Source organism: Arabidopsis lyrata (assembly GCF_000004255.2).
Source record: "Arabidopsis lyrata subsp. lyrata unplaced genomic scaffold ARALYscaffold_1, whole genome shotgun sequence".
In the NCBI taxonomy this organism is placed as follows: Eukaryota; Viridiplantae; Streptophyta; class Magnoliopsida; order Brassicales; family Brassicaceae; genus Arabidopsis; species Arabidopsis lyrata.
This window is the reverse complement of record NW_003302555.1, coordinates 16,823,862-16,846,199: the sequence shown is the minus strand read 5'-3', so window position 1 is coordinate 16,846,199 and position 22,338 is coordinate 16,823,862. Positions and strand designations below refer to the sequence as shown.

The following is a 22,338-nucleotide window of genomic DNA, read 5'->3' as shown; positions in this document are numbered from 1 at the left end:
GGTAAGCCGTCGTCTCTGGGGTTATATTAACCGTCGTTCTCGTCGGAGAACAGAATTCGCGAGTTTAATGGCTTCTCATTTTCTTTCGGTTTTCGATGTTTTATAAACACTGTCAATTATTTTTGTTTTTCCTATTTCCAAACGCCATCATGTTACGCTTTCAGAATAGTCTTTTTTCGATTTTTACCGTTTATGGGTTTCGATCTAGTATAATCATAGATCTCCCTCGGATAAATTAGATCTCTACTTTTCTCGACACCACCTTTACAGATCTATTTAGATCTCTACTTTTCTCGACACCACCTTTACAGATCTATTTTTTCTTTTAGCCCTTCCCGTATACTGCTCTATAATTCCAGATCTAATCCTTTGCTAACAACTTATTACCCTTATTTCTTTCTGCATGACATGGCTGTTCTGGAACTTCCTTCTCGTTTGTTTGCTGATAGAGAAGAGCCAGTAGGAGACCGAGTGAACTAGTATTTTAAGCTATATGCGATCAAGGTTATCCTCAAGGCTTTGCAACCGTCGGAGCTTGAGCTTATTTGTCCGTGCTTTGGAAAATTACTCGATGTTTACTCCAAACCGTCATTCTCGGGGAAGTTGGCCCATTTCTTGTTAACTCGGCAGCGGAGCGTTGTAGCGTACATATAAGTATACAAATGTAAATAACGCTCTATATATGTGTTTACATATATATAAATGTTAATAAAGCTCTATGTATGTGTTTACATGTACAAAAATGTTAATAACGTTCTCTATATATATATGTATTGACATGTATACATAGACCGAATTATTTAACACTATAATTATTTTTAACGCTCTATGTATGTATTTGTTTATATGTATACAAAATGTCAAAACCATATATAATATTTATTGGGTGTCCATGCAACTAGCTTAGTTGTTTAAAAAATTCGAAGAACTATTTATTAGGTATCCATGCAACTATGTTAGTTGTTTACATTTTTCGATTCCCGTCTAAAACTGCTTTCATTACGGATTCAAAATTCATAAAGCTCAAATAAAGTCATTGCATTTAATAACTGTCACCTCATTGTTTCTATCAACAGGTGAACATTTATTACATGTCTGTTTATTCTTCCGAATGCCTTAAAAGTCAAAAACATCTCCACCACGCGCATGCACAAATAAAGTTGTGGCATTTTCGTTATTACTTAGAACTCGAGACCCATTTATCTAATTTATTTATCTTTGTTAAAGACCAAAAATCCATATTGTTGATTAGCTAATTTTATGTCCAGTTTTTGTCTCTGCACAAATTCACCCTTTAAACTTCTGTAAACTTTATTTGAACTATAGTATGTGATAAAATTTTGAGTGTAGCAAAGAATCCTAAGTTTGTTGGATACCGGTGTGACGGAATAAAATACGTGAAAAAGTTTACTAATGGTAACTGTGAGTTCAAGATTTTAATTATGTATTTTCTGCGAAAGAGTATCGTTGTTATGATTTTTAATCACATCTCAAAAACAAGTAAGAGGAAGTTAACATTTACATTTTTTGTTTTGAGGCATGGTGTAGTGGTGGGGCATGTAATGGAGCATGTTTCCAGTAGTTCAAATTCTATGGACAAAATCGAGGTTCATGTTTTTCTAATACTTTTCCTAAACACATAATAACCACTTCTCAAAAAGGAGAGATTGAGAGAGCTCCCAAAACCCTCACTTTCTTGGCAGCATTTGTTGATACAAGATCCCGAACCGAGAGTCGGAAATCCACAGGGAGAAATCCACATCATCTCCACGTCATAATATGACTGCCCACAACCACGATCTAAGTCACCAGGTGGGAGAACTCGAAGATTCTGATCATGAGCTCGCAGAGAGCCAAAGATCTATCAGAAACGAGTCATGTCCATTACGAGTCCTAAAAGAAGAAACCTAAGGAGAATTCGAATTCAAACATTGCAACATTTATTACCTAATCAAAACGGACACATTTATGAGGAATAATTGCATTCATTAGTCATTTTTGTTTATAATATGTAGTGTAAACAAAAATACAACGGATTTTATAATATGTAGTCCCAAAACTTAAGAAGACAACGGATTTTCTCTGAATACAAGGTAATAATACACTTTTCTTTACTATTTTCTATTACGTAAAAGCTAAACTAAATCACAAATACTTTGGTACTTTTGTTCTTGATTTTTGTCCCACATTTTATTACAAATTCGAAGTGTCAGATTCGATATCCACAACAGTTAGCGTCTTTCTTTTCTATTTTTCATTTTTTCATTTTTTCAGACATGTTTTCAATTTCCTCTTAGTGGTTTCCTTGCTTTGTTGATAGAAAAGAAGTTTTTTTTATATGTTTGTGATCGACTCTAACTTTAGCAATTGCATAGATCTTTTAAGCTGTTAACAAATGGAGAAAATATTTCTTTTAGCTTTTCTTTATATATGAACATATAATATTAAAGAAAAAAAAACTAACCAAAACTACTACAGAGAATTTTGAAATGAACTTCTTAACCAAAAAAGAAAAGAAATAACCTTGAGCTCAACTTTTTTTTTTGTTCAAATATTTGTTTTGCATTAAATTAAGTGGAGCTTTAACCAAGAAAGTTGTAAGCCTATTTGGCATTAAAGAAAATGAATAAAGTATGAGACCCATAAAATAACATAGTTACCATCAAACTACAATAACTAAAGAAACAAGTGACGTGTGTCGGGTTTAACTTCAATTAACACAACAATTTAGCAGCAAATGCACATCAAATCAATTGAACTACTTAAAAATAGATCCAACAAATACTAGAAAGTTACATTATGAATTTCTCTACAAGAGAATAAAATTAAAACAAAAATAATTGGGGGTTTTAGACTAACAAAAATAGACAAAAGAAATTACGAAAAAAACTATGTAAATATCTAATTTGGAATGTGGTTGACGCTTAACTTTTCATATATTAAATAAATTAAAAAGAAAAAAAAAACCTCCTCAAGTCCTTAACCGAAATCGAAAATCAAAATCATATTCTTAAAACAATTATTATTTTACTATAAAAAAAATCCGGTTTAGAATTGGATTTTTTTTTATAACTATATTTGTTTTCTATTTTTTATCACGACATTGTATTGGAAAAAAAAAAAAAAATTTGGTTTGTTCCTCCTACGAGCAATACCCAGTACCAAGCAGCAACCACAACCGCCTTCTCCTCCTCATTGATATCCTTCAATATCTCCCTCAAATCACAAAATCCATTAACGCTGCACAAAAATCTCTCCATTAAAAACGCCATTGATTCAATTCCCAGAAACATCAACCTCTCACCTGTTTCTAATTTGTCGGCAACAACAAATCTGCAGCATTTCTATTCTGGGTTCTGTGAATTTCGTGGGGACAGAGAGAGAGAGAGAGAGATAGAGCTTCTGGGTATCTTTTAATGGAGAAGAGGATCTTGTTGTTGCTATTGGTCATGATGGTGTTTTTGAATCTAACGAGGTCTACGAGGGTTCCGTTTTGTGCTACGAGGTCTGTTAAAGATTCCATCTTTGGGTTTCGAGATCAGACTTGTCCTGTTTCTGGTGTTGAATCAGACGAGCGTCCTCATTTTGGTGCCGTCACCGAGGTAATTGAAATTAGAGCTCAGATTTCAATTTCTAGGGTTTCTGTATGTAATTCGATATCGAAAGAATCTGTCTTTTGTTTCTTATGAATGTTATCAAATACTGAATTTGGTTCTGGTAATGTTTATTGTGAAGGGTGATGAGCGTTGGTTGCAATTGGCTTTAGATATGATTCATAAGAACAAGTGTGATTATGTGGCTTTGCTTTTCTATGCATCATGGTGTCCATTTTCAAGGTCGTTTAGACCGAGTTTCGATGTTATTGCTTCTCTCTATTCCTCGATTCCTCATTTTGCGATTAAGGAATCATCCGTTAAGCCGAGGTGAGTTGATAAATAAAGCGTCATAATCTTTAATCTTGTTGATTTTTTGTTGTGATGATTTTTTGATTACTTGCAGTACCCTTTCTAAGTATGGAGTTCATGGGTTTCCCACTCTTTTGCTTTTGAATTCGACAATGCGGGCACGATACCGAGGAACCAGAATGCTTGATTCTCTTGTTGCTTTCTATAGTGATGTTACCGGTAAGGTGTTTTGTTAGCTTCTCATATATGTAGTCTCTTCTGTTCTGTGTTTACCCTGGTGTTGATAGTCGTGTTTTTCCTAATGAGGTTAGGCGGTTAGTAGTTACAAAAGAGTTGGTTTTGTGTGCTGGTATTAGTTGTTTTTGATCTTTTTGAATAGCTCAACCAGTGGAAACTAACAAGGAATGTTATGGGATTGTAGGTATCGAAACGTTGGATAAAACTTCTCTTGACAAAAGCGTATCAGTTCCTCATCTCGGGAACCAAAACAACATTGAGCCAGAAAACTGCCCATTCACATGGGCAAGATCACCTGAGAATATGCTTCGACAAGAGACCTATCTGGCTCTTGCCATTGTATTCGTCCTGTTACGATTGCTTCACCTGATATACCCTACACTCGTCATGTTTATGAAATTCACTTGGAGAAGGATTGCGCAGAACATGAGACTGGAAAGCCTGCTAGAACATACCATCGGGTTTCTGAGCCGAGCTGTACAATTATGCATGCACAGAAGAAGCAATCTGCAGGGAGGAGCCATGAACGCCAGAGCATGGGCCTCCAAGTCTTTGGCCACTGTCTCAATCGGGGATTCAAGCTCATCAAACAGAAGAAGTTCATCTTCTCAGTGACTTCAAACTTCTATAATTTAGCAAATTTGGTCAGCTAAAATGTTTTTGGCTGTATCATCCATCTGTTACAGCTTTTCAGGTTAAAGTTTTACCTTTTTCCTGTATAATCAGCAGTTCCTCTAGACCAACAACTTTGGAGAGGGCTTAATTCATAGCTGAACATTTTGTAGTAGAAGTGTATATGTCATCAGATGGCAAAATTATAAAAGTCAATTCATATTTTTTTGTCAATATTGTATCAGAATTGGTCAAGAAACTTCATACATCAAATTGAATAATCAAGGCAATCTTACAAAATACATGAGTCAAAGACTTGCACCAAACTGTTTGGTTAGTCTCTAAGGCCAAATCTTCCCCTAATCATCAAGCTCTACAACTGCTACATCATTCTTCAGGATCTGCATTCCAAGTAATGCGAAATCTTAGTAAAAGCTGAAAGAGGTGATTAAAACATCAACAAAGAAGATGTATGTTCTTCATGTAGTACCTGAGAAATGTAATCTTTTACTTTCTCGCTAACTTGTGGATCTAACGCTCTCTCAGCAAGATCGTAAAACAGAGTATTACCCTCTGGGCCACTTACTTTCTCCTTCTGCAAGTACCTGTAAAAAAGGATGAAACATTTAGAGAAGAGCAATGAAAACCAATATCTTCGCCTCTGTCGTTTATTCCTTACAGTGTTATGCACAAGGTTAAAGAAAGGTCTCACCTTTGTTGGACTAATGTCTCCAGGGTCTGCTTGTTGTTCCCAAACACAGGATTATGCTCATCACTTTCGTGCAATCCCATTCGCTTCAAATGATGCCAAAGGGTTTCTAAGGATGTTGAGAAAACATAGATGCAAGAGAAAAGACGTCAACAAACAAATTCTTAAATCAAGCCTGTGTCATATACTCTTGATTTGATTCTCAAAACTAATTCATCATAGAGATTTTAGGATCTTAAACAAATCTATATAATGTACTTGTGACTTCAAAGCTACGACTTTGCTCTCTAACTATGATTCCTAGAATTGCGACAACAAAAACTAACTCTTTATCTCTTAACACAGACTCTAGAAGAAGCACTTACTAAATCAGCAACTCGTTAAATTCCGTAAATTAGACCAACGCAGGACAAGGGCAAATCGAAAGCATAGAACATTGCATCGAAACCAAAAAAATATCGTAGTAAAAGATCGAGTAATGCATACCTTCAGGGATTTTACCTCCTGCAAGCTGCACAATAGCAAGAACCACAAACGTGAAGCCAGTCATAGGACTCGTAGTTTCATCCACAACATGTTTCCTAAACACTTCCAACGGCAATTCACTAACAAGCACATACGATTTCGAGTCAACAGAACCTAACATGAATGAAAACAAACATTTAGCTAATCGCCGAGACGCGGTGCTGCTTATTAAAAGACAATGCCAATCTTACTCTGTGACAGAGGAAGCCTACTAGATTGACCATTAGAAGAAGCCCGAGCACGTTGAAGCTCTTTCAAATCATAACCAAACACATTAGAAAGCTTCTTCTTCGCTTCGTTAATCACGTGTGTGGCGAGATTTCGCTGGCGATAGTTCTTAGTAACAATCTGAGTCAAATCTTCTCTTTTAATTGGAGTTCCTGAGCTTTGGTGAAACTTGAATAGTATGAATCTAATCACCTCTGAAACTAACTTATCCGTTTCCTGAATTGTTTCAAAATCAAATCATCACAAAAATCAATCTCAAGACCAAATCATATACATATTTCGAAATCAAAATTCCCAAAAGTGAATCTGTTACCTCTTTGGATATATCAAATTGAGAGAGAGGGTCTTCTTCGTCAGCCATTCTGAAATCAAATTAGCTAAATTAAGCGTAAATTGGAGACATGAATCGATGAATTTGAGAGATTTTACCTGGAAGAAATTGGGAAGAGAGACGCAATGCGGAAGCTTCGTGAACCCTAATTTATGGTATTGTCGATTGGCGGGAGAAACGAAACAGTCTCTGGTTCAGGGAGAGGGGTTTTAGGATTTGGTATGGTTTTGGTTGCGATTTCAATTTGGATTTTGATTTTGTTAAATCTTTAATTTACAAAGAAATTTTGGTTTCATATCAGATTTTTCTTCTTTAATTCGGTTTAAATTTGAATCAATGGCTGGAAAGCCACTTTCTGGAGAAAAAAAGGATGGAATGCCACCCTTATTATTAGATGAATTAAATTTAAAGGGATTTAAATCCAGAATAATGAAAAGACCAAAAACCCAAAGTAAATATCCAGCATCAGATCTCGGTGACCCGTTTCGACTGATCCGATCCAAGCCCACTGATTATTTCGAGCGAAGCCCATCACAGCAAGCCCAACTGAGAGATAAACAGAGAAAAAAAGAAATCGTTTCGTATTTTCTCAGAAAAATCCCCTTTCGAAACCCTAAGTAACTTCTCCGATTTCTTCTCTGATTTCTTTCCGATTTCTTCTCATATTTCATGGATTTTCTTCAATTTCTCACCGTTTAAGTCGAATTTTGCACCGTCGTTATCCTTGTTCATATTCTAATCTGTCGGAAATCTGGGGAATTTTGGAATGGCTCGTGTAAGAGACGGGGAAGGTGAATATGAATCGACGGCGGGGCGTCCGACAGAACCAGGGGATGCTTCCATGGTAGAACCTACAAAAGAAACCGCAGATACGACAGAACCAGATTGTTGGGGTCGGATTCCATCCTTTGGCGCCGAGCCAGACTTAGAACACCTCGGGAGCTTTACAGAGATCACCTCGGGATATCGCATCATCCACCTCGGGTTATCCACATAATCGATTTAGACCCGAGCCTATCGCCTCGGGGATACCTGAACAAGACATCTCAAGTACCCGAGCCCAATTGCCTCGGGGGTACCCGAGCCAGTTGTCTCGGAAGTACTCGAGCCCAATCGCCTCGGAGCGCCCGAGCCCGTCGCCTCGGGATACTCAGATAAGCCATCCTAGAGTGCCCGAGCCAGTCCTTCCTGTGTACCCGAGCCAGCTCTTCAACCGCCCGAACCGGTTCACGCCAAGGTACCCGAGCCGATCCTTCCTGTGCACCCGAGCTGATTGCATAAGTTCTCCAGGGCGAAGTATTCGTCATCATCCGAAGCAAAGACTTAGTAAATATTCTTCTTCAAAAGTATCATTTCCAAGCAAGTTATCATTTCCGAAAAAGAAGGATCATTTCCGATAAACTCGGAAATGATAAAGAAGAATCGCGAAGGATCGGCTCAAATCAGGAAGTCTTCCAAAAACTCCGAAGAATAAGGAAATTATCCTAATCCACGATATTCTGGCCGACTTCAAGATAAATGGAAATCTTCCGAGAATATCGCTGGAGAGGCGGTTTATCATCCCTATATAAACAGATTCAAGGCTCAAACGAAGGGGCAAGCAATATCGCTCTAGAATTTACACTACGCAAAGCTCTTACAGCACAAACATCTTTTTCCTTTTACGATCAAACTCTTGTACGATCAAAGTCATCTTTTTCTTAATAATACCAAGAACACCATCTTTGGTTACAATCGTTTCTGTTGTTCTTTGAGAATTCACGATTATAGTATCCCTAAAATAAAACCCTAGACAAATCTTGATTGTGTTAGTTTCGACTTCCACAGTTTGGCGCCGTCTGTGGGGAGTACTTTAGAATTCTCTTACTCTAAGACGCAGAACTCGATTACTGAAAAGGACGATGAACGAAGACGGTTGTCAGACACCACCAGCTGGAGGAGGGATCCCGAACCCTCCGAACCCTCAGAATCCTCAAGCCGATCCGACGATCATAGCGACTCTAGCCGAACTGAAAGACCTGATGGTTAAATTCCAGAAGAAAGCTGACGACCAAGAGAAAGCTAACAAAACCTTGGCGCAGCGAGTCGACGAAATCGCAACACGTGGGCAACCAAAAACCACGCGTTTCCAGACTCGGCCGCCACGAGCTCGGAGGGACTTACCTGGCATCAACCCAACAAGACTCACGTTCGCGACACCAACCGGCAACACTAGAGTCGCAACCCGAGCCGACCCTACCAGACGCGAGAACCAAGATGATCCCACCGAGCTTGACGCAGTGGACTTAACGGACGAGCCAGATGATCTGCAAGATGAGCGTACCCGAGCCGGAGCTAACTCCGCCGAGCGAACAGATCTCACTGACGATGAAGAAACTGAGGAAAACATAAGGTAGGCCGAAGAATCCGAAAGAGAAGACGAGCTAAGCAAGATACGAGCCTCCCTAGCCAAGGCGGAAGCTGATATGAAGCTCGTCAAAACCCAGATACATAGCGTTTCATCCTCCGCACCGAACATCGACCGAATTTTGGAAGAATCTCGGAATACGCCTTTCACCAAAAGAATTTCCGAAACGACGATGTCCAATCTGGGAAAGTTCAAAATCGACTCTTACAAGAGATCAACCGATCCAAAGTGCCACATTAAATCGTTCGTGATATCTGTGGCCCGAGCCAGGTTCAAACCCGGGGAAAAGGATGCAGGTCTGTGCCTACTGTTCGTAGAACACCTCAAAGGACCCGCATTAGAGTGGTTTTCAAGATTGGAACGAAACTCGATTGACAGTTTCGACGAGCTGTCGACACTGTTCCTCAAGCAATACTCCGTGCTCATCGACCCCGGAACCTCCGACGCGGATCTGTGGTCCCTGTCTCAACAGCCCACCGAGCCGTTAAGAGATTTCCTCAAAACCTTCAAATCGACGCTAGCCAAGGTAGAAGGAATTACAGATGTAGCCGCTCTTTCGGCTTTAAAGAAAGCCCTCTGGTATAAGTCAGAGTTCAGGAAAGAGTTGAATCTGTCTAAACCGACAACAATTTGCGACGCGCTGCACCGAGCCTCGGATTTCGTCGCCCACGAAGAAGAGATGGCGCTGCTAGCAAAGAGGCACGAGCCAACGAAACAGGCGCCCCGAGCCGAGAAAACCGAGAAAGCCCAAGCGACGCCTCCGGTCCAGAAAAAGACACGTGAGAGCAGTACGTATACGCATCACGAAGGGCGTAATTTCTCAGTATACCATAGCTACCAGGTTGACACGCCCCGAGGCCGTGGCCGCGGCAGAGGCCGAGGCCGTGGGCGAGGAAGAGAGTCCTTCACCTGGACAAGGGATCAGCCACCGAGCAATGATCAAGAATATTGCGAACACCACAAAATTTTCGGCCATCATACCTCGAGATGCCGAAGCCTCGGAGCCAAGTTAGCAACCAAATTCCTAGCTGGAGAGCTCGGGACAAACGTTACTCTTAAGGACCTCGAGCCAGAACCGGAGCCCGAGCAGATCAACCCAGGAAGAGACCCCGAACCAAGGAACCAGGAGTCTCAGAAAAGAACTCGGGGGTCGGAAGACGAAGACCGAGATGGTACGCGGCAGAAGGTTCTTACCATAATGATTGGATCGCCATACTGTCCTGACACCGTAGCGGCAATCAAAGCTTATCAACGCCGAGCCGAGACGCCTAGCAACTGGACAAGACGCTTCGATCGACCTAACGACGTGATCATATTCGAAGAAAGCGAGACAAACGGGCTCGACATGCCTCATAACGATCCAATTGTCGTCACATTAGCGATAGGAGACCATGATATTTACCGAGTATTAATTAACACCGGCAGCACCATTGACGTAATCTTTCGCGAAACGCTCCAACGAATGAACATCGACATGTCATAGGTGATTCCGACCCCGAGGCCTGTCCTCGGATTTTCAGGGGAAACTTTGATGACGCTTGGAACCATCCAACTACCAGTCCGAGCCGGCGGGGTAACAAAGATAGTCAACTTCTCAGTCACCGATCGACCTACCATCTACAACGTCATAATGGGAACCCCGTGGTTAAATCTAATGCGAGCTGTCGCATCAACATATCATCTGTGTGTCAAATTCCTGACCCCTAATGGCGTGAAAACGATATGGGGCAGTCAGAAAAATTCTCGGATGTGTTTCATGGCAGCACACAAACTCCGAAACCCTGTCACTGAAGCGAAGGCTGAAACCGATCACAAGAAATCAAAACTTGGCCGGAGTGAAGAGAAGGCTATATCTAAACAGTTATAGCAATTACAGATCGAGGAGACGCGCGAGGAGAAGAAGCCTACCTCGGATCCTGTAATCTCCATTAGCCTCGAAGTCGAACGGCCTGAACGATGCCTGGAAATTGGCAGCGACTTAACCGAGGAAATCAAGACCGAGCTCATCTCATTCCTCAAAGAGAACATCAACACCTTCGCCTGGTCGGCTGAAGATCTACCTGGAGTAAGCATCGACGTAATCTGCCACGAGCTGAATGTTGATCCATCTTTCAAGCCCATCAAGCAGAAGCGAAGAAAATTGGGCCGGGATCGCGCAGATGCCGTGAACGCCGAAGTTGAAAAGCTCCTGAAGATTGGCTCGATCTCTGAAGCAAGGTATCCGGACTGGTTAGCAAATCCTGTCGTGGTTAAAAAGAAGAACGGCAAGTGGAGAGTCTGCGTCGATTTCACCGATCTGAACAAAGCTTGCCCTAAAGACAGTTTTCCGCTCCCACATATCGATCGTTTAGTGGAAGCAACCGCGGGAAATAAGTTGCTATCATTCATGGACGCTTTCGCAGGATACAATCAGATTCTCATGCACCCCGACGATCGCAAGAAGACAGCATTCATCACAGACCGAGGTATCTACTGTTACAAAGTCATGCCCTTCGGACTCAAGAATGCTGGCGCAACGTATCAACGGCTCGTCAACAGGATGTTCTCCGAGCAGCTCGGGAAGACGATGGAAGTTTATATCGACGACATGTTAGTCAAATCCCTTGAGGAAAGCGATCACATAGCCCATCTACGCGACTGTTTTCGCGAGCTCAACGAGCACAACATGAAGCTCAACCCGGCAAAATGTCGTTTCGCAGTAAAGTCGGGAGAATTCTTGGGATATCTCGTAACTCACCGAGGCATCGAGGCAAACCCAAAGCAAATCGATGCTCTACTGAACATGCCCTCACCACAGAACAAGCGCGAAGTCCAACGTCTCACCGGGAGAGTCGCAGCCTTGAACCGATTCATCTCGCGGTCCACTGACAAATGCCTGGCTTTCTACGATACTCTGCGCGGGAACAAGAAATTCGAATGGACCGATCGCTGCGAAGAAGCTTTCCAGCAACTGAAGAAGTATTTGGCTAATCCACCGGTGCTAGCGAAACCAGTCCCAGGCGAGCCATTATTCCTGTACATCGCAGTCTCTGATACGGCTATAAGTGGAGTCATAGTCAGGGAAGACAGAGGGGAGCAGAAGCCGATATTTTATGTCTCGCAAACTTTCACCGACGCGGAAACACGCTACCCGCAAACTGAAAAGCTCGCCCTCGCCGTAGTAATGTCAGCTCGGAAGCTACGGCCATATTTCCAGTCTCACTCAATTGTCGTCATGGCGCCCGTATCACTCCGAACCATCCTGCACAGTCCGAGCCAATCGGGACGCTTGGCTAAGTGGGCGGTAGAACTCAGCGAGTACGACATCGAATACAGGAACAAAACATGCGCGAAATCTCAAGTCCTGGCCGATTTTATCATCGAGCTGCCAACAGAGAACGCCCGAGAAGAGTCACCCAACGCTGTTTGGATCCTCCACGTCGACGGCTCATCCTCAAAACAAGGTTCTGGCGTCGGAATCCGCCTAGCATCACCAGAGGGTGAAATTCTCGAACAATCCTTTCGGCTAAATTTCGACGCAACTAACAACGTGGCTGAGTATGAAGCGCTGATAGCAGGGCTTAAGCTGGCTCGGGGACTTAAGATCAACAAGCTGCGAGCCTTTTGCGACTCCCAGCTCGTGGCTAATCAATTCAATGGAGAATACGCGGCTCGCGACGAACGAATGGAAGCATACCTTGTTCTCACGCAAGACTTAGCAAAACAGTTCGGAGAGTTTGAGTTAACCAGAATCCCACGAGGTGAGAACACATCGGCCGATGCCTTAGCAGCTCTAGCTTCAACCTCCGATCCAAATCTGAAGAGAATCATACCGGTTGAGTTCATCGAAAAGCCGAGCATTGGAGATAATAGCAAGGATCAAGTTCTAACAGCTCGGGAGATAGAAGAATCGGAAGAAATGGACATCAAACAGCTAGACCAGCAAACTACGGATGCAACCAGGCCCGAATATGGAAGCGATGCCAAATGGATCGGAGCCATTCAGAGCTACATAGCCGATGGAGAAGTTCCTACTGAAAAATGGGCAGCTCGGAAGCTTAAGGCCAAAGCGGCTCGGTATACTCTAATCGACGGAGAACTCTTTAAGTGGCAATTCTCCGGTCCCCTCCTTATCTGTGTCGAAGGAAATGAAGCTCGGAGAGTCATGGAAGAAGTACACGGCGGATCTTGTGGAAACCATTCTGGCGGAAGAGCCCTGGCTATAAAGATCAAACGCCACGGATATTTTTGGCCAACGATGGTCAAAGACTGCGAGAAGTTTTCTCAACGATGCGATAAATGCCAGAGGCACGCACCAACCATTCATCAACCCGCCGAGCTCCTCTCTTCCATCGCTTCGCCTTATCCATTCATGCGATGGTCCATGGACATCATCAGACCTCTGCACAACTCCAAGCAGAAGAAACTCGTCCTCGTACTGACGGACTACTTCTCCAAATGGATCGAGGCGGACTCCTACGCCAGCATCAAAGACGCGCAGGTCGAGAGCTTCGTCTGGAAAAACATCATATGCCGCCACGGGATACCTTACGAGATCGTTACAGATAACGGATCACAGTTTATTTCGGCTCGGTTCGAAGGATTCTACGAGAAATGGGGAATTCGCCTCAGCAAGTCTACGCCTCGGTACCCTCAAGGAAACGGTCAAGCCGAAGCGGCAAACAAGACAATCCTCGACGGAATAAAAAAGCGCCTCGATGCGAAGAAGGGCCGCTGGGCCGATGAATTAGAAGGAGTACTATGGTCGCACAGAACCACGCCGCGGCGGGCCACGGGAGAAACACCTTTCGCCCTTGTCTATGGCACGGAGTGTGTGATTCCCACCGAAGCCGAAATCCCGGGACTGAGAAGACGTCTTCTCCCCGAGCAGGAAAATTCCAACACTCAGATGATGCTGGACGAGCTGGACTTAATTGACGAAAGAAGAGATTCGGCTTTGATCCGTATACAGAACTATCAGAATGCAACGGCTCGGTACTACAATTCTCACGTGAAGCATCGCCGCTTCCACGAAGGAGAGCTCGTACTGTGCAAAGTTTTCCAGAATACCGCCGAGCAGATGGCAGGTAAGCTCGGTACGAATTGGGAGGGACCTTACACGATCGCAAAGGTAATCCGCCCCGGCGTCTACGAACTCATCAACATGAACGGCAAAGAGGTACCTAGATCCTGGAACGCAATGCATCTAAGGAAATATTACCGCTAAAAACCTAAGGTACGCATGTACTCGAACTACGGGGTGGCTTGATCCCTGAAAAGGGTACGTAGGCAGCTCGTCCTCGAACGAGTTCAGCTACCCCCCCTAATTAAAAAAGGGGGGAGTGGGTCCGTATACATATACTCCCACTAAATTTTCAAATTCTTTTTTTTACCCTTCGGATTTTCAATTTTATCCACCTCGACATCTATCCCGAAATCAATCTCGGAAACTTTTACGGTCATCTTATCGACCTATAAAGCTAAAAGTCCGTTCGGACGATGGCCACGTCCACGAACAGAGAGCTCATTTCACCACCTCGGTTACAGCGCGCTATACAAGCATTCGAGACGATTCGGTCGGAGATATCTTGCCAAATAAATTGTCTTCAGAAAACCCAGTTAACTTCAACACTGGTACCCCGGTTCGCTTCTAAGCACTGGCATCGACTATATCAGCTCGGGTCGCAACCGATAAAGATTAGTCCCATATGACCAAAACCCAGTTACCTTAACACTGGTAAACGATCCATTTCACTTTCAGTTCGGAAGTTGAAACGGTTCGGGAGAATTTAACTTTTTCACGTCACACTTACAAAAACCCAGTTATCTTAACACTGGTTCGCTATTCCGAAAGTTAACTTCTGCGGAACCGAAACTCATTTTTACCAAAACCCAATTACATTGACATTGGTGTATAATTCGGTTCGGAAGTTAAAACGACTCGGAAAGGATTAATTTATCGATGATTAAACCTAGTTACTTAGCGTCAAGTACTTGAGAAAGAACATATATTCTGTGGATAAAGCCATCCAGGCATAAGTCTTTACAAAAGAAACTCGAAACATGAAACAAAAGAAAGAAAAACGCCTCCGACTTATTCGTCTCGCTCCTCGACATGCGCTGCCACGGGCGGCAGAAATGTGCCCGCCTGATCCGTAATGCCAATCCCCGCGGCAACTCCCTCGATTGATCTGTTTCTGAAATTATCTTTAACAGAATCTGGAGAAGCCGGAGGAAGCCTCAGATCCTCTCGCAGCTCGGTTCCAATCCGCACGAACTCTTCCTCGGCATCTCCGTACTCCGCTTTCCATTGGAGCACTTCCTCCTTCTCATCTTCGACGTTTTTGCCGCCTTCAAGATCGGCAATCAATTCGGCATTAGTCCTAGCCTGGACCAGGAACATGTAGCGCTCGGACGCCTTCCCGAACAGGTCCATCTTCGCCTCTATCGCCTCAATCTTCTTGGCGAACTCCTTCTTAGCCGCTTTCCTCTCCCGACCTACTTCCTTCTCCCGAAGAGACTTCTCCTCGGTGAATAGTCAGTTCAAGCGTTCGACTTCAGCCTCCAACTTCCGACGAAGGCGAAGACCATCCTCGGCCGTCTTTAATCGCTCGACCTTCTCTGCTTTGGCCAACGCTTCGGCTTTCCGCCTGGCCTCATCTGCCTCGGCAATCATGGTCGCCGCCTCGGCAATCTTGGCCTCAGCCTCGGCACTCTTGGCATCTGCCTCGACTATCCTGGCATTCGCCTCAGCAATCCTGACCTCCGCCTCGGCTCGTATTTCCGGTTCGAAGAGTCGTAGGCTCGAACCATGCTGTTCATCGAATGAAAAGCCTGGGACGCAAAAATTTAAGTTAGTACCAAGAATTCTAAAGTTTAAAAGACCGAGGATGCCTCGGAAATGAACCAATACCTTCAGGAATCCCGCAGCGGTTTCGCGGTAGTTTTGAGCCTCCAACAAGGCCTCGGAAGCAGGCAGTGGTGGACCCGAGCAAGAAGCGACAAAATTCGCCGACGCGATCTTGTCCTTGTACACTGGAGTTTCCCTACGACTCCTCTTCTCCTTCCTGGAAACTCCCGAGCCGTCACTTCGGGGTCTTTTTCCCCTAGTTTTGGGTTTCGCCTCGGCGGCTGGAGCAGCAATAACCAGAGCCCCTACCATCTCGGGGACATCGGCCACCTCGGGCATGATTGAAGTCATGTCCCGAGCTTCATTAGTCACCTCGGCACCAACGACGACCTCAAGGCTGGCCTCGGAAGGAGTAGGAGGTCTGAAATTTGCCTCCAAAACAGCTCTTTCCTTAGCCGCCTTCTTTTCGGCAGCTTTCCTGGCTCTCAGAGACTGCGCGGCGCCCTGCATCTCGATAAGATGATCTAGGCGATGATCGGACGATTCGGAAGAGGATTGACAAGGAGCTCCGTGCAGTAGACGCAAGGCTCTCTCAATTCTTTCCTGGGAGAAGTGTTTTGTCCAATCGCACTTCCGAGCAATCAGTTCGTCGTGGAGATCTAGAAATCCTTCGGGAACGTCTTCGAGAAACAGCGGGTTCCGATCTGCATGAATAAGAAAAACGGTCAGGAAAAAAAGGTTAAAGCAAAACGAAACAGCAAATACGGCTTCGGGCATAGTACCGATTTGTCTCCATTTCCGACAATTTTCCCTAAGTAGTCCTCGTGGACACTATACTCATTCAAAGCTACGTAGAAGAAGTTATCGGTGTACTTCTCATCCTTGCTCGGGAAACCACCGATAACCCTCCTATTTGGCCTCGGAGATATGTAGAATCTCTCAATGGGGCCTGGTATGCGCCGGATCTCCAGGAGATTCCTCAAGTGGCTAAGGCCGACAATATTGACCGTCTCAATACTTCGGACTAGAATCCCCACTAGATGCCGCAGGCCTCGGGTCGTTATCTGGGATAGAGCAATCTTGTACGACCACAGAAACGCCAAAATCGGCCTCGGGATTGGAAGCCAAAGATAGCAATGGTAGAAAAACCCCTCATAAAGGGTGAAAAACCCCTCGGGCGGATCGTCTGCTCGCTCATTCGGAGTTGGAAGTCTTAGTTCAATCCCCTCGCTAAAACCGAACCGGGCCTTGAGATCCCGAAGGGAGTCTTCCGTGCATAAGGTGGAACCCGGGGGATCGGGTTTCCTAGCTTTCTTGGCTCGTTTTCTCTTCTGTTGACCCTTGGCTGCTTGGACTTTAGCTTGAAGCAACCTGGCCGCCTCGTCAGAGTCATAATGAACCTCCTCGGCCTTAATAGGAAGAAGAGACGCCTCGGGGGCATTTCGCCAGCGTGAGACTCCAGCTTCACCAACTGCCGGTGGATGTATCCCCCTCCTATTCAAAATCGCCTCGGGATCGTCAGGCAAATCCTGATCCCGAGCCACATTTGCAATCGCGTCTTCCCGAACGATGAAACGGCTCGGGCCTTCTTCCTGTGAAGCCGACTCTGCATCACTACCACGGTACAACACGATCTGATGGTCCGTGGTATCCGCCTCGGGGTCGCTCGAAGAACTCCAGACCATCTTTCTCTTGTAGACAGGGAGATGAGTGTCACCTCGGGGCGAATCACTGGAATCAGAGAGAGACATTTTCTGGCCTGGGGGATTGAAGAAGTTGATCGGAGGAACAAAGTTCGACAGATCGGAGAAATCAACTTAGGTCTAATGACGGTGGCGCTACGACAGAAGTATAACGGAAAAAGTAGAAAATGCAAGAACTCAAGATCAGAGAGAAGAGAACGAACCTTGAAAATTTTCCTTTGCAATTGCGAAATGAGAAAAAAAAGTCGGAGGCTTAACATTTATAGAGATTTAGGGCGCGTCGGGTACGAACGAGACAAATAAAACACATCGTATCCGCGATTAAGGCGCGTCGGGTACGCACGAATTGAGTAGGATACTTTGCATCCGCATGAATCTCGGGAATCAGCGAAAAGACCTTTCCACTTCTCGAGAAGGAATCCCAACCGTCACACGCCAAGAGTAGATGAAACGACAGGAATTCGAATCGCCAAAAAACTTTAAAGGGACCGAACTGTCCAAAGTAAACGGCTCGGCCTGATTGTCATAGAGCTCGTCACGCTTGGTTCCCCAAACTAACGAGCTGGGGGGCTAACTGTTGGGGTCGGATTCCATCCTTTGGCGCCGAGCCAGACTTAGAACACCTCGGGAGCTTTACAGAGATCACCTCGGGATATCGCATCATCCACCTCGGGTTATCCACATAATCGATTTAGACCCGAGCCTATCGCCTCGGGGATACCTGAACAAGACATCTCAAGTACCCGAGCCCAATTGCCTCGGGGGTACCTGAGCCAGTTGTCTCGGAAGTACTCGAGCCCAATCGCCTCGGAGCGCCCGAGCCCGTCGCCTCGGGATACTCAGATAAGCCATCCTAGAGTGCCCGAGCCAGTCCTTCCTGTGTACCCGAGCCAGCTCTTCAACCGCCCGAACCGGTTCACGCCAAGGTACCCGAGCCGATCCTTCCTGTGCACCCGAGCTGATTGCATAAGTTCTCCAGGGCGAAGTATTCGTCATCACCCGAAGCAAAGACTTAGTAAATATTCTTCTTCAAAAGTATCATTTCCAAGCAAGTTATCATTTCCGAAAAAGAAGGATCATTTCCGATAAACTCGGAAATGATAAAGAAGAATCGCGAAGGATCGGCTCAAATCAGGAAGTCTTCCAAAAACTCCGAAGAATAAGGAAATTATCCTAATCCACGATATTCTGGCCGACTTCAAGATAAATGGAAATCTTCCGAGAATATCGCTGGAGAGGCGGTTTATCATCCCTATATAAACAGATTCAAGGCTCAAACGAAGGGGCAAGCAATATCGCTCTAGAATTTACACTACGCAAAGCTCTCACAGCACAAACATCTTTTTCCTTTTACGATCAAACTCTTGTACGATCAAAGTCATCTTTATCTTAATAATACCAAGAACACCATCTTTGGTTACAATCGTTTCTGTTGTTCTTTGAGAATTCACGATTATCGTATCCCTAAAATAAAACCCTAGACAAATCTTGATTGTGTTAGTTTCGACTTCCGCACAGATGCTTCCATGGGGAAACATGGAAGTGAAACCGTCGGGATGCAAACTGATTCGACAGAGGAAGCAGCAGTTGATGCTTCCGAGAGTCAACCAGGAAACGAAAGCGTCGAGTTGGAAAGGGATGATGCTGAAGGACAAGTAGCAGTTGATGATTCCGATATTCAACTTGGAAAAGAGAGTCTGATAGAAGCAGTAGAGGCTGCAGAGGAGGAACTCGTGGGTGCATCAGAGGAAGAGGAAGAGACCGTTACTGCTCAAGTATACATTAGTTTGAGAATGGATTAATGGTATTCAAGGTACAACTAGTTCAACTAGTGAATTAGGTTGTCTTTGAATATGAGTATATATACTTTTGATGCTAGTTCTTGGTATAATTGAAGCGGAGAATATATAGGTTTGAATTTATGTGTCTTGATACAACTAGTTCAACTTATCCCGATTATATACTTGTTTGAATTGTGTGTTTTGAGACAAGTAGTTCAACAACTTAAACTCAACGATTATGTTTTGAATATGCAGGATACATATGAGGAAGAGGATGATGCTGCTGGTAATGCTAGTGAAGAGGATGAGCATGGTGATGTTGGTACTGGTAAAGATGATATAGAGGCTGAAGAGGATGTTGGTATAGAGGAAGAGGCTGCTGCTAAAGATGGTATAGAGGAGGAGGCTGCTGAAGCTAGTAAGGACGTTGCTGGTATAACAGCTGATGATGATTATGGTAATGATGATGATGAAGATGATTCCCAGCCACTTCCGCCAGAGAAGATGTGCTTAGATAGTTCAGAATACACCAAAGGGTGTAAAATAGGAACTAGGTGTAAAGTGACTGAGACAGTGAAGTTGATTGAGAAAGAGTTTAAAGACGAGGCAATATGGTTCAGAAGTCACTCTCAGTTCAAGCATGTATTCCACATGCCTAGGGAGCCAAACCACATGACTCAAGGCATGTGGATGCTTATGCTGCGCACAGTTGACACAGATCTTGAGAGGGAGTGCTGGTTTGTGGTTAATGGAGTACCTATTAGGTACTCCATCAAAGAGCATGCGTTGCTAACTGGGTTTAATTGCAAGGAATACCCGGAGAAGCATGAGGAAATGGGGAATTTGAGGTTTGTGAAGAGAATCTTCAAAAGGACTGAGAAGATAAAGGCATCTGATGTATTAGCTAAGTTGAAGGAAAAGAAGAGTTGGAAAGGAGCTGATAAGAAGAAGTTAGTAGTCTTGTATTTCCTATGCAAGATACTAAAAGCAAGCTCAAAAAGTGATGGAAACATAGAATCCTTTCTCTTAAGGATTATTGATGATTTGGATGCATGTGAGACATATCCATGGGGCAGGTATTCATTCTCAGAATGTATGAAAGGGATCTGGAATATGATGAAGAATTTGAATGGGTCTGTCAAACCTAAAGTTCAACCTAGCTTTAGTGGATTCATTGTACCTCTGGAGGTAATCCTTTGTTTTTGATGTCTGAGTATTTGAAGTTGTATATATGGTTTTATGATATTAACTGTGTGTGTTTTTTTTGTAGATTCTGGCTTATGAGGCTATTCCACATCTTGGACTGAAATATAGAGTACATGTACGTGCAGCAAATGACTGTCCAAGGATGTGCAAGTACAAGTTTAAAGAATCTGCCATGAAAGGTATCCCTTTGGAAGAAATATATCAAGAGCTTGGGACTAGCAAGGTTAGAGTTTCTGTCTTTATTTTATTATTTGGTTTGTGTCATGTATTTGATAAAGAGTCTAAGTTAAATGTATGTGTGTGTATGCACAGGATATTGACAGCATATTGGTACCAGACCAATATGAAAAATCTCTGTTGGCTGGAATCATTGAAGATAATGTTGATGATGGCCTAGGGCAGATTGATATCATTGTTGACAGTTGGAGAGAGCGTCTAGTAGAAAAGAAGAAAAAGATATGGTGGGAAGGAATGTATCAGCTGGACCAGGCGTCCCGAGAGATTGGAAATAAGTTTCTTGAGAATGAAGACCTTGAGCAAGAAGTCCCTGAGCAAGAAGTCCCTGAGAAAGAGAGTTCTGATATTGCTAACCTTGTTGCATCTATAAACTCACTAACAGAAGTGGTGAACAATGGCTTTCAAACCATGAAGGAGAAGTTTAGTGACATGGAGAATAGAGTGAAGGCTCTTGAAGTTTCTGTGGCATCCCAGGGTCCGGCGTTTACGCCATATGGGTCGCCTATGGAACCACAATGTGGGACAAGATATGATTTTGAGGGTGGGCAGCCGAGTCAACCGAGTCAAACCATGAATTTGGTTTTGTATAATCCCATTTCTCCAACTGTTCCAGAACAAGGTGAGTGTAGAAGTTTCTTGGTTAATTCCTGAACTTTTAAAATGGACTAATAAACTGTTTTCTTTGTACATTGTATGAAGGTGATGAGGAGGAGAAAAAGAATGAGGAAGAGATGAAAGGAAAAGAGAAGAAGAAGGGCAAGAAGACAAAGAAGAGGAAGCAGCAAGAGGGTGGACCTGTAATAGCAACCGGACAGAAGCGAACAAGGGCAGCTTCCCAACATATTAAGACACCATTTGTGGAAGTGCAGCCGAAGAGAAGGAGAAAGAAGTAAGAACTATGGTTGATGTGTGCTGGTGGTGTAGGAAAAAACTAAAAAATCTTTTGGACACAATTATTTGTGTTTTGAACTAGTAGGAACTATTGTTGATGTTATTTTGGTTGTTTTTGGATTTACTACTAGTTATTTTGGTTGTTTTTGGATTTAGTTATTGTTGGTACAACTGGTCAAGTCAGTACAACTGCAGAGTCAGTACAACTGGTCAAGTCAGTACAACTACTGGTACAACTGTGTTGTGTTGGTACAACTGTGTTGTGTTGGTACAACTGGTCAAGACGGTACAACTGGTCAAGACGGTACAACTTCGTGGTACAACTATGTCAAAGCAAAGGCAATTTTGGAAATAAAACTTGGTCAAATACTTGTTAAACATTTAGCAATTATGTTTTACACAAATTACAGAAATAAAACTTTGTCACTAGTTCAAACTTAAGAAACTAATAGGAAATAAAGGAGATTAGTCTACATAGGGTTATTACAAACATAAGAAGTCTACAAAGATTTAGAGAAATACATAAATACATAAGTGGTTATTACTACCACTTAGATAGCAAGTCCTTCAGCCTACCAATCTCCGTTTCTTTCTCCACTGCTCGCTTCTGAAGATCTTCGATTTGAGCACGCATATCCCGTATGGATTGACGAATTGACTCCAACATAGGATTTTGGTAAGCGTGGTGGATTGCTTCTTTCTGAGTTTCAAGTTTGGTATGTATCACACGAAACCCC

General features: G+C 43.6%; 3 protein-coding genes across 3 annotated transcripts; 2 read left to right on the top strand and 1 right to left on the bottom strand.

Moving 5' to 3' along the window:
• The first annotated feature begins 3,017 nt into the window (after positions 1–3,017).
• On the top strand, positions 3,018–4,988 carry LOC9327220 (5'-adenylylsulfate reductase-like 4). Its single transcript, XM_021013147.1, has 4 exons — positions 3,018–3,602; positions 3,736–3,923; positions 4,000–4,124; positions 4,327–4,988. The coding sequence occupies exons 1-4, from the start codon at positions 3,417–3,419 to the stop codon at positions 4,755–4,757; spliced, it is 930 nt and encodes a 309-aa protein (XP_020868806.1). The 5' UTR covers positions 3,018–3,416; the 3' UTR covers positions 4,758–4,988.
• On the bottom strand, positions 4,958–6,802 carry LOC9329914 (melanoma-associated antigen 8). The gene is made up of 7 exons (XM_021013154.1): positions 6,646–6,802; positions 6,530–6,578; positions 6,180–6,432; positions 5,950–6,102; positions 5,467–5,572; positions 5,245–5,359; positions 4,958–5,155 (listed from the first exon to the last, which is right to left on the bottom strand). The coding sequence occupies exons 2-7, from the start codon at positions 6,575–6,577 to the stop codon at positions 5,114–5,116; spliced, it is 717 nt and encodes a 238-aa protein (XP_020868813.1). The 5' UTR covers position 6,578; positions 6,646–6,802; the 3' UTR covers positions 4,958–5,113.
• Positions 6,803–19,505: 12,703 nt separating this feature from the next.
• Positions 19,506–21,653, top strand: LOC110224964 (uncharacterized protein At3g43530-like). The gene is made up of 4 exons (XM_021013137.1): positions 19,506–20,455; positions 20,538–20,696; positions 20,786–21,329; positions 21,410–21,653. Exons 1-4 carry the CDS (start codon positions 19,517–19,519, stop codon positions 21,601–21,603), a joined length of 1,836 nt encoding a protein of 611 aa, XP_020868796.1. The 5' UTR covers positions 19,506–19,516; the 3' UTR covers positions 21,604–21,653.
• The last annotated feature ends 685 nt before the right edge of the window (positions 21,654–22,338 follow it).

What these genes read in the sequence shown, in the direction of transcription:
- LOC9327220 (XM_021013147.1), top strand. Translation starts at nt 3,417, where the DNA reads ATGGAGAAGAGGATCTTGTTGTTGCTATTGGTCATGATGGTGTTTTTG. An exon ending in ATTTTGGTGCCGTCACCGAG is followed by an intron (nt 3,603 to 3,735) that starts GTAATTGAAATT and finishes TTTATTGTGAAG; the next exon opens with GGTGATGAGCGTTGGTTGCA. An exon ending in GAATCATCCGTTAAGCCGAG is followed by an intron (nt 3,924 to 3,999) that starts GTGAGTTGATAA and finishes GATTACTTGCAG; the next exon opens with TACCCTTTCTAAGTATGGAG.
- LOC110224964 (XM_021013137.1), top strand. Translation starts at nt 19,517, where the DNA reads ATGCAGGATACATATGAGGAAGAGGATGATGCTGCTGGTAATGCTAGT. An exon ending in GATTCATTGTACCTCTGGAG is followed by an intron (nt 20,456 to 20,537) that starts GTAATCCTTTGT and finishes TTTTTTTTGTAG; the next exon opens with ATTCTGGCTTATGAGGCTAT. An exon ending in AAGAGCTTGGGACTAGCAAG is followed by an intron (nt 20,697 to 20,785) that starts GTTAGAGTTTCT and finishes GTGTATGCACAG; the next exon opens with GATATTGACAGCATATTGGT.
- LOC9329914 (XM_021013154.1), bottom strand. Translation starts at nt 6,577, where the DNA reads ATGGCTGACGAAGAAGACCCTCTCTCTCAATTTGATATATCCAAAGAG. An exon ending in AATTTGATATATCCAAAGAG is followed by an intron (nt 6,433 to 6,529) that starts GTAACAGATTCA and finishes GAAACAATTCAG; the next exon opens with GAAACGGATAAGTTAGTTTC. An exon ending in TAGGCTTCCTCTGTCACAGA is followed by an intron (nt 6,103 to 6,179) that starts GTAAGATTGGCA and finishes CATTCATGTTAG; the next exon opens with GTTCTGTTGACTCGAAATCG.